The sequence below is a fragment of the Larus michahellis genome, chromosome 6 (assembly GCF_964199755.1).
Source record: "Larus michahellis chromosome 6, bLarMic1.1, whole genome shotgun sequence".
NCBI lineage: Eukaryota > Metazoa > Chordata > Aves > Charadriiformes > Laridae > Larus > Larus michahellis.
Genome location: NC_133901.1, coordinates 27,864,129 through 27,879,542, shown reverse-complemented (window position 1 = coordinate 27,879,542; position 15,414 = coordinate 27,864,129). Strand labels below are relative to the sequence as shown.

At 57.7% G+C, this 15,414-nt stretch overlaps 1 protein-coding gene across 1 annotated transcript in view; it reads left to right on the top strand.

The window, feature by feature from the left end:
- Window positions 1–15,414, top strand: part of LOC141745355 (IgGFc-binding protein-like) — a 94,340-nt gene that overhangs the window by 55,205 nt on the left and 23,721 nt on the right. The window contains exons 35-65 of the mRNA XM_074593033.1: window positions 41–94; window positions 559–651; window positions 954–1,147; window positions 1,462–1,611; window positions 1,925–2,181; window positions 2,285–2,369; window positions 2,491–2,574; window positions 2,688–2,929; window positions 3,025–3,308; window positions 3,421–3,698; window positions 3,992–4,590; window positions 4,969–5,533; window positions 5,685–5,884; window positions 5,985–6,365; window positions 6,721–7,007; window positions 7,708–7,983; window positions 8,135–8,188; window positions 8,653–8,745; window positions 9,048–9,241; window positions 9,556–9,705; window positions 10,019–10,275; window positions 10,379–10,463; window positions 10,585–10,668; window positions 10,782–11,023; window positions 11,119–11,402; window positions 11,515–11,792; window positions 12,086–12,684; window positions 13,063–13,627; window positions 13,779–13,978; window positions 14,079–14,459; window positions 14,815–15,101. Of these exons, the coding sequence (XP_074449134.1) occupies window positions 41–94; window positions 559–651; window positions 954–1,147; window positions 1,462–1,611; window positions 1,925–2,181; window positions 2,285–2,369; window positions 2,491–2,574; window positions 2,688–2,929; window positions 3,025–3,308; window positions 3,421–3,698; window positions 3,992–4,590; window positions 4,969–5,533; window positions 5,685–5,884; window positions 5,985–6,365; window positions 6,721–7,007; window positions 7,708–7,983; window positions 8,135–8,188; window positions 8,653–8,745; window positions 9,048–9,241; window positions 9,556–9,705; window positions 10,019–10,275; window positions 10,379–10,463; window positions 10,585–10,668; window positions 10,782–11,023; window positions 11,119–11,402; window positions 11,515–11,792; window positions 12,086–12,684; window positions 13,063–13,627; window positions 13,779–13,978; window positions 14,079–14,459; window positions 14,815–15,101 (7,782 nt within the window). The remainder of the gene's footprint in view (window positions 1–40; window positions 95–558; window positions 652–953; window positions 1,148–1,461; window positions 1,612–1,924; window positions 2,182–2,284; window positions 2,370–2,490; window positions 2,575–2,687; window positions 2,930–3,024; window positions 3,309–3,420; window positions 3,699–3,991; window positions 4,591–4,968; window positions 5,534–5,684; window positions 5,885–5,984; window positions 6,366–6,720; window positions 7,008–7,707; window positions 7,984–8,134; window positions 8,189–8,652; window positions 8,746–9,047; window positions 9,242–9,555; window positions 9,706–10,018; window positions 10,276–10,378; window positions 10,464–10,584; window positions 10,669–10,781; window positions 11,024–11,118; window positions 11,403–11,514; window positions 11,793–12,085; window positions 12,685–13,062; window positions 13,628–13,778; window positions 13,979–14,078; window positions 14,460–14,814; window positions 15,102–15,414) is intronic.

Sequence of the window (15,414 nt, the reverse complement as noted above, 5' to 3'; positions counted from 1 at the left end):
GTGCATCCACCAGCTCCTACCACCTCGGCCCCCTTGCCAGACACTTCAACGCGGCCTCCACATACAACAGCACCAGCGCCCGAGACGAGCACAGGTACTGTTCTCTCCCATCCACGTGCAGGTACAAGGCTCGGCTTGGGGAAGGGCAGCTTGAGAGATGTCACCCACTGAGGTGGCCCGCTGTGCTACAGGCAGGAGCACCGGTTGTCTTTGCAGCGCCCTGTAGGTCAGTGATGCAGCCTGTGCCCAACCAAGCAGGCTTACCTCTGGGAGGCTGGAGCGCTGGCACTGCCTGCAGTCACTATTTAGTTCATGTATCGCAAGGCCCACAGCCAAGACATTGAGCAGAGGTACTGAAGTGCCTAATCTGCGTTTGTCACACAGCTGTGCTGGTGGGAGAGCCCTGGAGCGGCAGGGCTCTTTCTGGGATGACAGCCTGCGACTCCTGCCCTGGGCCTTTCTGGTTACGGTGTTGGGGCGTATGGGAAGGGTGCACCGGCTGCCTGCAACAAAACTCCCCCGTTGGTGCAGATCTCTTATAACTCTCTCTTGTGCCAGGTACATTGACTTCACAACCCGCGACAACATTGCCAGGCATTACAACGCAGCTTCCACAGACACCATCACCATCAACACCCACACCGAGCTCAGGTACTCTCGTGCTCCCTGCCCATCTTCTACTGCTCGTGGCAGCTGTTCATTTCACTCCCTCCAAGGCCCGCGACCATGGGATGGAGCGGCTGTAGTGAAGGGGCTGCGCATGTTCTTTTGTTACCCAGTAATGCTGTTTGGAGATCGCTTGAGTGCAGAACTCTCTGCTGAGGAGTCACTGTGCAATCCCTGGCCTGGTCCTCTCTGGTCACAGTGTTGGGGTGTTTGGGAAGGATGGACCAGCTGCCTGCAACAAAACTCCTATGTTGACGCAGGTCTTCTCTAACTCTCTCTTTTGGCAGGTCCATCGACGTCACAACCCACAACACCCTCACCAAGCACTACGGCGCAGACTGCACACACGCCATCACCTCCAACGCCCACACCCAGCTCAGGTACTGCCACGTCCCATCCCCAACTCTTACTGCCTGTCATAACTGCTCAAGTTTCTTAATACAGGACCTGCAGCCAAGTGACAGAGTTTTTATACTGGAGGGTGAGAGCTTTTTCTTGCTCACCCAATCACGCTTTTGGGACAGTCCTTCAGTGGTCGGACTCTTTCTGATGTCCTGCCTTGGATCTCTTTTGCCACATTGTTGGGGTCTTTGGGAACAGTACACCAGTACTGTTCTCTCCCATCCATGTTTTTTACTGGCTGCTGGGCACTCAGCTCATGGTCTTCCACTTGGTTAGCCGTCCGCTCCTGGCCATGAGCGTGCAAGGGATGTAGGCGTGCCCTGTGGGACACGGGGAAAAGGTGGCGCCACTCTCACTCTAGAAACTCTGCTTTCCTTTCTGCACCATACCCAGGTCCCCCAGCAGTGTGCAATTTTGCCTGCACATTCGACGATGACTTCTGTGAGTGGGTCCAGGCAGATTACAGCAGCATTGACTGGATAAGGAACAAGGGTCCAACGCCCACGGAGAATACCGGCCCCTCCTCTGACCACACGACGGGAGGTAGGAACAGCCACCAGTACACAGCGCTCCTTCAGGCAGAGGGGCGTCTTTGGGAAGATGGCAACAAACCCCTTCTAACAGCAAATACAGGCCTCATGTTTCCCGGCCTTCATCCAGAGCCCTTTGTGGCAGTCGAGGTGGACTCGGGGCTGAGGAGGGTTGTGGCTAGCAAAGGGCCCGTGTTTGCTCTCCCTTCCTTTTGCCTGCCTACAACTGCAGCAGGGGGTACTCCCAGGACTGGGCTTGGGTTGTCCCTGGCTGCTTTGTGTAGATTTGATGTGTGTGTGACAGTGTGGCTCCTGCTTTGTTTCAGATGGCTACTACATCTACCTGCAAGGGACCAATGCCCTTCCCGGCTTTGTGGCTCATCTTGTCAGTCCGGTGTGCAGTTCGGAAGGACCGCACTGCTTCCGCTTCTGGTATCACATGTACGGAACGGCTGAAGAAATGGCCCTGCGGGTGTACGTGGCTGAGGACGAAGACCTGCTGCTGGTCTGGAGCAGCGTTGGGAACCACGGGGACAGGTGGAACTTGGGAGAGATCACGGTACACAGCACAGGAAACCTGCAGGTAAGGGCACAGGCTCTCACTGCCATCTGAGATGAACCGTGCTTTCTACGGGCACATCACACACGCGGCCGGAGCTAATGCTGGGAACCGTACCTTCCCTCAGATTGTCCTGGAGGGAGAATGGGGCGAAGACGTCCGGAGCAACGTAGCATTGGATGATCTGTCCATTGAAAAGGGATACTGCACAGGTACAAGGCTCAGCCCGGGGAAGGGCTGTCTTTGCTTCTTCTGGCAGTCATTGTCGTTTCTGTCTTGAACAAGAGCTAGAAAAGGGGGATTGATTTGCTTGTACCACTGTCTCTTTTGTAGGCAATGTGACTCCAACAACACCAGGCACCATCATCACCACACCTTCAGAAGACACAACAACGTCAGCACCCATACCAGGCCCAGGTGAGTAGAGTAGACCTGTCATGGGGCTGATGTTCTTTGTGCAAGGTGGGCTGGGGAGAAGAGGCAGCGGGAGGTGGTTGACTGAACGTTTCCTCTGGTCTTTCCACTGTCAGGGACCTGTGTGGTGGAAGGAGACCCTCACTACCACACGTTCGACAAGCAGCTACACCACTTCATGGGCACCTGCACCTACACCCTTTCCAAGCTGTGCGAAAGCAACGGCTCGCTGCCCTACTTCAACGTGGAAGCGGCCAATGAACACAGGGGAGGCAACACTCGCGTGTCCTATGTCCGATACGTGGATGTCGATGTGGCTGGCCAGCGGATAAGGCTGGGGAAGGGTGGAGTGGTGACGGTAAGCACAAGGTGGAGAGGCGCTGGGGCCGCGTGAGAGGAGAGGGCTGTGCCAAATGGGTTGCTCCAACCCTGTCTTGGTTTCTGTCCTTCCAGGTCAACGGAGTGGCAGAGATCCTGCCCTGCACCCCAGCCGCGGGCGTGCAGGTCTCGTCCAGCGGATTCTACACAGTGGTCACGACAGACTTTGGCTTGAGAGTGAAGTTTGATGGGAACCATCGGGTGGAGGTGACGCTTCCCAGCACCTTTGGGCAGAAGGTTTGTGGCATGTGTGGGAACTACAACGGGATGGCAGCAGATGACTTCCTGAACCCAGAAGGGATGCCGGAGCCAGACTCCACCAGCCTGGGCAACAGCTGGCAGGTGTCCAACGACAGCAGGTGTGTGTGGCCCCCCAGCAGCAGGTCTGGGGACGCATCGGGCCAGGGGAGGGGGAGGCACTAGGAGAAGCCCACAGATGACCTAGGAGCCCTTCTCCCTGTCTTTCCACAGCTGCTCAGCCGGACCACTCCCCACCCCAGCCTGCAATGAGACGGACAAGCAAGTCATTGCCAGCAGCCACTTCTGTGGGCTCCTCAACGACACCAGCGGCCCATTTCAGATGTGCCACGCTGTGCTGAGCCCCATCAGTTACTTTGACACCTGCCTTTATGACCTGTGTGAGCTGGAGCTGGACCGCGAAGCCCTGTGCAAGAGCTTGCAGTCCTACGCAGATGCCTGCCAGTCACTTGGTGTCAAGATCCCCGTGTGGAGGAACGCAACCTTCTGCCGTAAGTCCACACAGAGTACCAGGGCTCGTCACCCTCAGGAAAACACAAAATAGGAATGAAAAAGCAGAGTGGGGAATAAGAAAAATTTTTGTTACATGCCACGGGGATTTACAGGTCGTTGTAAGTATTAGAGGCTCCGTTTTCTCTTCCATTTGATCAAGTATGGCTTAGAATACCCCTGGAGCCAGGCAGAGCACAGAGAAAATAACGACTCTTAATTTTTCGAAGAGGAAAATGTAGCACAGAGAAGTGTTATGTTCTCCAAGTAAAGGCCATGTCTTCTGTCTTGGCAGCCATCACCTGTCCAGCCAACAGTCACTACGAGCCCTGTGGTGCAGCCTGCCCTGCCACCTGTGTTGACCCAATGGCTCCTGTTAACTGCAGCCTGCCGTGCGTGGAAGGATGTGTGTGCGACAGCGGGTACCTGCTCTACAATGACCGATGTGTGCCCAGCCAGCAGTGCGGGTGCTGGCACAACGGGCAGCACTACCCCGTGGGCTCGGAGTTCTGGACGGACAACACGTGCTCCTCAAAGTGCACGTGTCCCGCACGGGGAAGCAAAGTCCAGTGCTTCAGTGCCTCATGCCCTGCGGACCAGTACTGCGGGGTGAAGGACGGGAAACCTGCATGCCTCGAAGAATCCTACGGCATCTGCCACGTCCACGGTGACCCTCACTACAACACCTTTGACAAGGTGACGCACAACTTCATGGGCAACTGCACCTACACGCTGGCCAAAGTGTGCTCCAACAGCACCTCCCTGCCCTACTTCAACGTGGAGGCCAAGAACGAGCATCGTGGGAACACCAGAGTGTCCTACGTGCGCGAAGTCCTGGTTGAGGTGTACGGAGAGCGCATTGCCATTGTCAAGAAGGAGAAGAGCCAAGTGCTGGTAAGCCGTGGGTCCGGCATGAGCGTGGCGTAGCTGCAAGGCAGGGCTGGCTTTTCTTGGCAGGGCCTGGCATGTGCCAGACATCTCCATTGTCCCAGGTGCGGGTGGGTTCCCCTGAAGCCCCTGGGTTGCTTTGGTTTTCCTTTCTGGAGGGGCTGGAGGAGGAAGAGGCAAATGGGGAATGTGGCCTGCCTTGAACAGAGGCCCCTGCAGGGTGCAGATCAGAGACGCGGCTCTGCCAGCCACGGGCAGGTCTGGGTGCGAGGGCATCATGGGCACCGGTTTGGCGTGCCCGGCCTGGCATCTGATTTCCCTGGGGCAGGAGACCTCAGGAAGGCCAGGGGCAGGTCCAGGGTCCATTGCGGTGTTCTGCCCTAGGTGAACAATGTGCGCCAGACCTTGCCGGTGAGCGCAGCCGGAGGTGCCATCACGGTGAGCAGGAGCGGCCGCTACATCGTCCTGGAGACAGACTTCAACCTCCGAGTGTCCTATGACACTGACCACTCGGTGGAGGTGAAGGTGCCCACTGCCTACTTCAACCTGACCTGTGGCATGTGCGGGAACTTCAACAACCGCAGAGAGGACGATTACATGATGCCCAATGGGCAGCAAGCCGCAGACTCCAACGAGCTGGGGGAGAGCTGGCAGGTCCCAGACCATGACTCCTCTTGCGGTGTCCCCGTCCCCTCCCCACCCTGCAGCGCAGAAGAGGAGAAGCTCTACCGATCGGACCAGTTCTGTGGCATGCTGACTGCCAGGCCTGGCTCTTTTGAGAGGTGCCACGCTGTGATCAACCCCCAGAACTACTTTGACACCTGTTTCTATGACCTTTGTGCCCTGAATGGTGGCCAGGAGGTCCTGTGTGCTGCTCTGGAGGCCTACGCTGATGCATGCCAGGCAGTCGGCGTGACTGTCCTTCCCTGGAGGAACACCACTTTCTGCCGTGAGTACCTGCCTTGCAGTTGCCAGAAGGGGGATGTGCTGCTCCCCACGCCCAGACCCTCTGGCCAAAGCAAGTCTTTGGTCTTCCCCTTCCCAGAAGGTCATCCTTCCTTGAAGGCGTGCTGGTCCTAATTGTCCCCTTGCCGTTGCAGCCCTGCCTTGCCCCGCCAACAGCTACTATGACCCTTGCACGACTGGCTGTCCTGCCACCTGTGTTGACCGACAAGCCCCGCAGAACTGCTCCAAGCCCTGCATGGAGGGCTGTGCGTGTAACTCTGGCTTCTTCCTCAGCGGAGACACCTGTGTGCCTGAGGCCCACTGTGGCTGCCTCTTTGAGGGGATCTACTACAGCGTGAGTGAAAGCCTTGCCCTGGCTTGCACCCCTCCCAGGGCACTCCCTTGCCCCTATTTCTTGCCTGATACGCTGACGCTCGGTGTTTCTCTGCCTGCAGCAAGGCGAGTACTCTGTGAACAAGAACTGCACTCGGCAGTGCCGGTGTGAAGCCAATGGCCAGATGGTTTGCTCTACGTTGTCCTGTGGCGAGGACGAGGTCTGCAAGATCCAGAATGGCCAGAGGGGCTGTTACCCAGCCAGCACTGCTCTCTGCCACATCTACGGTGACCCGCATTACAGCACCTTCGATGGGAAGCTTCACCACTTCCAGGGCTCCTGCAACTACACGGTGGTGACGGGCTGTGACAACTCCTCCGTTGGCTTCACTGTCACCACCCGCAACAAACATCGCGGCAGCCGGACATGGACAGCTCTGAACTCTGTGGCACTCTCCATGGAAGGCCTCCACATTGCACTGCGCCAGAACAAGGCGGTCTACGTAAGCCCCTCATTTTCACACCTGGGAACAACAGATGCCCTAGGCACCATTGAGTACCACTCTGTCCCCAAGCAGAGCTTGATATTCCCTGAGCCTGCTGGCATGCTCACAGAAGAGCACGGTGAGGCTCTGAGCGGGGCAGATGGGGCTGCTTGCGCAGCAACGGATTTTCGGCTTGTTTTCCTGAGCCTTCAGTGTGCCGTAGGTAGAGGAGCTGCTGTTCTCGTAGGCCTGGGCAGGGTTTCTCGTGCCGTTCTGACTCACTGGGCCCTGGCACCACCGCAGGGAAGCACAGTGACCTCCCAGTGGAGGGCATTGCCTTATGCTTCTGTCTCCCTCTCTCCCCCTTATTCAGATCAACGGTGCTCTGGCCTCCCTGCCGGCCTCTCCTGCCCCTGGTGTGACCGTCTCCCTGAGTGGCTCCTACGTGCGGGTTTCTACCAAGCTGGGCCTGCAGCTGCAGTTCAATGGGGACCATGAGCTCTTGGTGAGGGTGTCTGAGAAGCACAAGGGCAAGCTGTGTGGGCTGTGTGGGACGTACACCGGGAGCCAGCAGGATGACTTCATGCGACCCGATGGGGTTGTCGTGCCGGACTTCAACGACTTTGGAGCCAGCTGGATGGTGCCGGATGATGAGTGGCTGTGAGTCCTTGTTCCGTCCCGTAGGGGACGGACAAAAGGGAGCGTGGGAGAGGGGAGCTGTGAGGGGCACAAGGAGGAAGGGTTGGTAATGGCAGGCACGGGGCAAGGGAGAGGAGGCAGGCAGTGGTGGGAAAGCGGGTGAGAGCACGTGAGGTTCCACAGCAGCAGATGTATCGTCCTCGTGTCTCCTCTCTCTGATCCACCCACCAGTGGCACGTCCTCGCTGCAACTGGGTGCCAGAAGTGTGGCCATTCCCCTTTCCCCTCAAGGCTGGCTTGCCTGGGGCAGTGTCCGGGTCCCTCCATGCGGTCGGGGTGCACGGTGCTCTCTCCCCGTAGGCGCTCTGGTCTGGGGTCCTCAGTCATCTCCATGCACGGCCCTGCCATCCCACTCCACGTGCTGCGTCTCACAGTTCCTGCCCCCAGAGAGAGTGGCCCGGGGCCTTGGCATGAATCTTCTCCCAAGCTGTTGCGGTTGCAACTGCCTTGGCCATTTGTTTCTGTCCACCTGATGCCATGGAGGAGGGTGGTGACTGTGGGGCATGTTGTTCACCCTTGCAAGTGACAACCATGGGTGCCTTGTCTTAGTGAGGGGTCTGGACTACAGAGGCTGAGGTTTTGGCTGGGAAGGAGGTCAGGAAACTGTCTGGTTGGGGGCCCACAGGCTGCCGTGGGCTCAGGGCTGTCTGTCTGTTCTGCAGGTGTGACCCGGCCATCATCCCACCTGTGTCCTGCTCCCCCTCCGAGGAGGAGGCAGCTAACAAGCAGTGTGCAATCCTCACGCAACTTGGTGGCCCATTCCAGTCATGCCACGCAGTTCTGCCACCCGAGACGTACTTTGAGAGCTGTGTCTATGACCAGTGTGCCACTGGTGGCAGCACGGAGCAGCTCTGCAATGACCTGGGGGCCTATGCAGCAGCCTGTGCTGAGGCAGGCGTTTCTCTGGGAGACTGGAGTGCTGGCACTGTCTGTGGTAAGTATTCTGCGCTCCTTTGGCCATGGTGTGGGGGTGTTTGGGAAAGGTGTAACATCCCCATTTGGGAACAAGTCCTCATTGTGAAACACATCTTCTCCACCTCTGTTTCACTGTGCATCCACCAGCTCCTACCACCTCGGCCCCCTTGCCAGACACTTCAACGCGGCCTCCACATACAACAGCACCAGCGCCCGAGACGAGCACAGGTACTGTTCTCTCCCATCCACGTGCAGGTACAAGGCTCGGCTTGGGGAAGGGCAGCTTGAGAGATGTCACCCACTGAGGTGGCCCGCTGTGCTACAGGCAGGAGCACCGGTTGTCTTTGCAGCGCCCTGTAGGTCAGTGATGCAGCCTGTGCCCAACCAAGCAGGCTTACCTCTGGGAGGCTGGAGCGCTGGCACTGCCTGCAGTCACTATTTAGTTCATGTATCGCAAGGCCCACAGCCAAGACATTGAGCAGAGGTACTGAAGTGCCTAATCTGCGTTTGTCACACAGCTGTGCTGGTGGGAGAGCCCTGGAGCGGCAGGGCTCTTTCTGGGATGACAGCCTGCGACTCCTGCCCTGGGCCTTTCTGGTTACGGTGTTGGGGCGTATGGGAAGGGTGCACCGGCTGCCTGCAACAAAACTCCCCCGTTGGTGCAGATCTCTTATAACTCTCTCTTGTGCCAGGTACATTGACTTCACAACCCGCGACAACATTGCCAGGCATTACAACGCAGCTTCCACAGACACCATCACCATCAACACCCACACCGAGCTCAGGTACTCTCGTGCTCCCTGCCCATCTTCTACTGCTCGTGGCAGCTGTTCATTTCACTCCCTCCAAGGCCCGCGACCATGGGATGGAGCGGCTGTAGTGAAGGGGCTGCGCATGTTCTTTTGTTACCCAGTAATGCTGTTTGGAGATCGCTTGAGTGCAGAACTCTCTGCTGAGGAGTCACTGTGCAATCCCTGGCCTGGTCCTCTCTGGTCACAGTGTTGGGGTGTTTGGGAAGGATGGACCAGCTGCCTGCAACAAAACTCCTATGTTGACGCAGGTCTTCTCTAACTCTCTCTTTTGGCAGGTCCATCGACGTCACAACCCACAACACCCTCACCAAGCACTACGGCGCAGACTGCACACACGCCATCACCTCCAACGCCCACACCCAGCTCAGGTACTGCCACGTCCCATCCCCAACTCTTACTGCCTGTCATAACTGCTCAAGTTTCTTAATACAGGACCTGCAGCCAAGTGACAGAGTTTTTATACTGGAGGGTGAGAGCTTTTTCTTGCTCACCCAATCACGCTTTTGGGACAGTCCTTCAGTGGTCGGACTCTTTCTGATGTCCTGCCTTGGATCTCTTTTGCCACATTGTTGGGGTCTTTGGGAACAGTACACCAGTACTGTTCTCTCCCATCCATGTTTTTTACTGGCTGCTGGGCACTCAGCTCATGGTCTTCCACTTGGTTAGCCGTCTGCTCCTAGCCATGAGCGTGCAAGGGATGTAGGCGTGCCCTGTGGGACACGGGGAAAAGGTGGCGCCACTCTCACTCTAGAAACTCTGCTTTCCTTTCTGCACCATACCCAGGTCCCCCAGCAGTGTGCAATTTTGCCTGCACATTCGACGATGACTTCTGTGAGTGGGTCCAGGCAGATTACAGCAGCATTGACTGGATAAGGAACAAGGGTCCAACGCCCACGGAGAATACCGGCCCCTCCTCTGACCACACGACGGGAGGTAGGAACAGCCACCAGTACACAGCGCTCCTTCAGGCAGAGGGGCGTCTTTGGGAAGATGGCAACAAACCCCTTCTAACAGCAAATAAAGGCCTCATGTTTCCCGGCCTTCATCCAGAGCCCTTTGTGGCAGTCGAGGTGGACTCGGGGCTGAGGAGGGTTGTGGCTAGCAAAGGGCCCGTGTTTGCTCTCCCTTCCTTTTGCCTGCCTACAACTGCAGCAGGGGGTACTCCCAGGACTGGGCTTGGGTTGTCCCTGGCTGCTTTGTGTAGATTTGATGTGTGTGTGACAGTGTGGCTCCTGCTTTGTTTCAGATGGCTACTACATCTACCTGCAAGGGACCAATGCCCTTCCCGGCTTTGTGGCTCATCTTGTCAGTCCGGTGTGCAGTTCGGAAGGACCGCACTGCTTCCGCTTCTGGTATCACATGTACGGAACGGCTGAAGAAATGGCCCTGCGGGTGTACGTGGCTAAGGACGAAGACCTGCTGCTGGTCTGGAGCAGCGTTGGGAACCACGGGGACAGGTGGAACTTGGGAGAGATCACGGTACACAGCACAGGAAACCTGCAGGTAAGGGCACAGGCTCTCACTGCCATCTGAGATGAACCGTGCTTTCTACGGGCACATCACACACGCGGCCGGAGCTAATGCTGGGAACCGTACCTTCCCTCAGATTGTCCTGGAGGGAGAATGGGGCGAAGACGTCCGGAGCAACGTAGCATTGGATGATCTGTCCATTGAAAAGGGATACTGCACAGGTACAAGGCTCAGCCCGGGGAAGGGCTGTCTTTGCTTCTTCTGGCAGTCATTGTCGTTTCTGTCTTGAACAAGAGCTAGAAAAGGAGGATTGATTTGCTTGTACCACTGTCTCTTTTGTAGGCAATGTGACTCCAACAACACCAGGCACCATCATCACCACACCTTCAGAAGACACAACAACGTCAGCACCCATACCAGGCCCAGGTGAGTAGAGTAGACCTGTCATGGGGCTGATGTTCTTTGTGCAAGGTGGGCTGGGGAGAAGAGGCAGCGGGAGGTGGTTGACTGAACGTTTCCTCTGGTCTTTCCACTGTCAGGGACCTGTGTGGTGGAAGGAGACCCTCACTACCACACGTTCGACAAGCAGCTACACCACTTCATGGGCACCTGCACCTACACCCTTTCCAAGCTGTGCGAAAGCAACGGCTCGCTGCCCTACTTCAACGTGGAAGCGGCCAATGAACACAGGGGAGGCAACACTCGCGTGTCCTATGTCCGATACGTGGATGTCGATGTGGCTGGCCAGCGGATAAGGCTGGGGAAGGGTGGAGTGGTGACGGTAAGCACAAGGCGGAGAGGCGCTGGGGCCGCGTGAGAGGAGAGGGCTGTGCCAAATGGGTTGCTCCAACCCTGTCTTGGTTTCTGTCCTTCCAGGTCAATGGAGTGGCAGAGATCCTGCCCTGCACCCCAGCCACGGGCGTGCAGGTCTCGTCCAGCGGATTCTACACAGTGGTCACGACAGACTTTGGCTTGAGAGTGAAGTTTGATGGGAACCATCGGGTGGAGGTGACGCTTCCCAGCACCTTTGGGCAGAAGGTTTGTGGCATGTGTGGGAACTACAACGGGATGGCAGCAGATGACTTCCTGAACCCAGAAGGGATGCTGGAGCCAGACTCCACCAGCCTGGGCAACAGCTGGCAGGTGTCCAACGACAGCAGGTGTGTGTGGCCCCCCAGCAGCAGGTCTGGGGACGCATCGGGCCAGGGGAGGGGGAGGCACTAGGAGAAGCCCACAGATGACCTAGGAGCCCTTCTCCCTGTCTTTCCACAGCTGCTCAGCCGGACCACTCCCCACCCCAGCCTGCAATGAGACGGACAAGCAAGTCATTGCCAGCAGCCACTTCTGTGGGCTCCTCAACGACACCAGCGGCCCATTTCAGATGTGCCATGCTGTGCTGAGCCCCATCAGTTACTTTGACACCTGCCTTTATGACCTGTGTGAGCTGGAGCTGGACCGTGAAGCCCTGTGCAAGAGCTTGCAGTCCTACGCAGATGCCTGCCAGTCACTTGGTGTCAAGATCCCCGTGTGGAGGAACGCAACCTTCTGCCGTAAGTCCACACAGAGTACCAGGGCTCGTCACCCTCAGGAAAACACAAAATAGGAATGAAAAAGCAGAGTGGGGAATAAGAAAAATTTTTGTTACATGCCACGGGGATTTACAGGTCGTTGTAAGTATTAGAGGCTCCGTTTTCTCTTCCATTTGATCAAGTATGGCTTAGAATACCCCTGGAGCCAGGCAGAGCACAGAGAAAATAACGACTCTTAATTTTTCGAAGAGGAAAATGTAGCACAGAGAAGTGTTATGTTCTCCAAGTAAAGGCCATGTCTTCTGTCTTGGCAGCCATCACCTGTCCAGCCAACAGTCACTACGAGCCCTGTGGTGCAGCCTGCCCTGCCACCTGTGTTGACCCAATGGCTCCTGTTACCTGCAGCCTGCCGTGCGTGGAAGGATGTGTGTGCGACAGCGGGTACCTGCTCTACAATGACCGATGTGTGCCCAGCCAGCAGTGCGGGTGCTGGCACAACGGGCAGCACTACCCCGTGGGCTCGGAGTTCTGGACGGACAACACGTGCTCCTCAAAGTGCACGTGTCCCGCACGGGGAAGCAAAGTTCAGTGCTTCAGTGCCTCATGCCCTGCGGACCAGTACTGCGGGGTGAAGGACGGGAAACCTGCATGCCTCGAAGAATCCTACGGCATCTGCCACGTCCACAGTGACCCTCACTACAACACCTTTGACAAGGTGACGCACAACTTCATGGGCAACTGCACCTACACGCTGGCCAAAGTGTGCTCCAACAGCACCTCCCTGCCCTACTTCAACGTGGAGGCCAAGAACGAGCATCGTGGGAACACCAGAGTGTCCTACGTGCGCGAAGTCCTGGTTGAGGTGTACGGAGAGCGCATTGCCATTGTCAAGAAGGAGAAGAGCCAAGTGCTGGTAAGCCGTGGGTCCGGCATGAGCGTGGCGTAGCTGCAAGGCAGGGCTGGCTTTTCTTGGCAGGGCCTGGCATGTGCCAGACATCTCCATTGTCCCAGGCGCGGGTGGGTTCCCCTGAAGCCCCTGGGTTGCTTTGGTTTTCCTTTCTGGAGGGGCTGGAGGAGGAAGAGGCAAATGGGGAATGTGGCCTGCCTTGAACAGAGGCCCCTGCAGGGTGCAGATCAGAGACGCGGCTCTGCCAGCCACGGGCAGGTCTGGGTGCGAGGGCATCATGGGCACCGGTTTGGCGTGCCCGGCCTGGCATCTGATTTCCCTGGGGCAGGAGACCTCAGGAAGGCCAGGGGCAGGTCCAGGGTCCATTGCGGTGTTCTGCCCTAGGTGAACAATGTGCGCCAGACCTTGCCGGTGAGCGCAGCCGGAGGTGCCATCACGGTGAGCAGGAGCGGCCGCTACATCGTCCTGGAGACAGACTTCAACCTCCGAGTGTCCTACGACACTGACCACTCGGTGGAGGTGAAGGTGCCCACTGCCTACTTCAACCTGACCTGTGGCATGTGCGGGAACTTCAACAACCGCAGAGAGGACGATTACATGATGCCCAATGGGCAGCAAGCCGCAGACTCCAACGAGCTGGGGGAGAGCTGGCAGGTCCCAGACAATGACTCCTCTTGCGGTGTCCCCGTCCCCTCCCCACCCTGCAGCGCAGAAGAGGAGAAGCTCTACCGATCGGACCAGTTCTGTGGCATGCTGACTGCCAGGCCTGGCTCTTTTGAGAGGTGCCACGCTGTGATCAACCCCCAGAACTACTTTGACACCTGTTTCTATGACCTTTGTGCCCTGAATGGTGGCCAGGAGGTCCTGTGTGCTGCTCTGGAGGCCTACGCTGATGCATGCCAGGCAGTCGGCGTGACTGTCCTTCCCTGGAGGAACACCACTTTCTGCCGTGAGTACCTGCCTTGCAGTTGCCAGAAGGGGGATGTGCTGCTCCCCACGCCCAGACCCTCTGGCCAAAGCAAGTCTTTGGTCTTCCCCTTCCCAGAAGGTCATCCTTCCTTGAAGGCGTGCTGGTCCTAATTGTCCCCTTGCCGTTGCAGCCCTGCCTTGCCCCGCCAACAGCTACTATGACCCTTGCACGACTGGCTGTCCTGCCACCTGTGTTGACCGACAAGCCCCGCAGAACTGCTCCAAGCCCTGCATGGAGGGCTGTGCGTGTAACTCTGGCTTCTTCCTCAGCGGAGACACCTGTGTGCCTGAGGCCCACTGTGGCTGCCTCTTTGAGGGGATCTACTACAGCGTGAGTGAAAGCCTTGCCCTGGCTTGCACCCCTCCCAGGGCACTCCCTTGCCCCTATTTCTTGCCTGATACGCTGACGCTCGGTGTTTCTCTGCCTGCAGCAAGGCGAGTACTCTGTGAACAAGAACTGCACTCGGCAGTGCCGGTGTGAAGCCCACGGCCAGATGGTTTGCTCTACGTTGTCCTGTGGCGAGGACGAGGTCTGCAAGATCCAGAATGGCCAGAGGGGCTGTTACCCAGCCAGCACTGCTCTCTGCCACATCTACGGTGACCCGCATTACAGCACCTTCGATGGGAAGCTTCACCACTTCCAGGGCTCCTGCAACTACACGGTGGTGACGGGCTGTGACAACTCCTCCGTTGGCTTCACTGTCACCACCCGCAACAAACATCGCGGCAGCCGGACATGGACAGCTCTGAACTCTGTGGCACTCTCCATGGAAGGCCTCCACATTGCACTGCGCCAGAACAAGGCGGTCTACGTAAGCCCCTCATTTTCACACCTGGGAACAACAGATGCCCTAGGCACCATTGAGTACCACTCTGTCCCCAAGCAGAGCTTGATATTCCCTGAGCCTGCTGGCATGCTCACAGAAGAGCACGGTGAGGCTCTGAGCGGGGCAGATGGGGCTGCTTGCGCAGCAACGGATTTTCGGCTTGTTTTCCTGAGCCTTCAGTGTGCCGTATGTAGAGGAGCTGCTGTTCTCGTAGGCCTGGGCAGGGTTTCTCGTGCCATTCTGACTCACTGGGCCCTGGCACCACCGCAGGGAAGCACAGTGACCTCCCAGTGGAGGGCATTGCCTTATGCTTCTGTCTCCCTCTCTCCCCCTTATTCAGATCAACGGTGCTCTGGCCTCCCTGCCGGCCTCTCCTGCCCCTGGTGTGACCGTCTCCCTGAGTGGCTCCTACGTGCGGGTTTCTACCAAGCTGGGCCTGCAGCTGCAGTTCAATGGGGACCATGAGCTCTTGGTGAGGGTGTCTGAGAAGCACAAGGGCAAGCTGTGTGGGCTGTGTGGGACGTACACCGGGAGCCAGCAGGATGACTTCATGCGACCCGATGGGGTTGTCGTGCCGGACTTCAACGACTTTGGAGCCAGCTGGATGGTGCCGGATGATGAGTGGCTGTGAGTCCTTGTTCCGTCCCGTAGGGGACGGACAAAAGGGAGCGTGGGAGAGGGGAGCTGTGAGGGGCACAAGGAGGAAGGGTTGGTAATGGCAGGCACGGGGCAAGGGAGAGGAGGCAGGCAGTGGTGGGAAAGCGGGTGAGAGCACGTGAGGTTCCACAGCAGCAGATGTATCGTCCTCGTGTCTCCTCTCTCTGATCCACCCACCAGTGGCACGTCCTCGCTGCAACTGGGTGCCAGAAGTGTGGCCATTCCCCTTTCCCCTCAAGGCTGGCTTGCCTGGGGCAGTGTCCGGGTCCCTCCATGCGGTCGG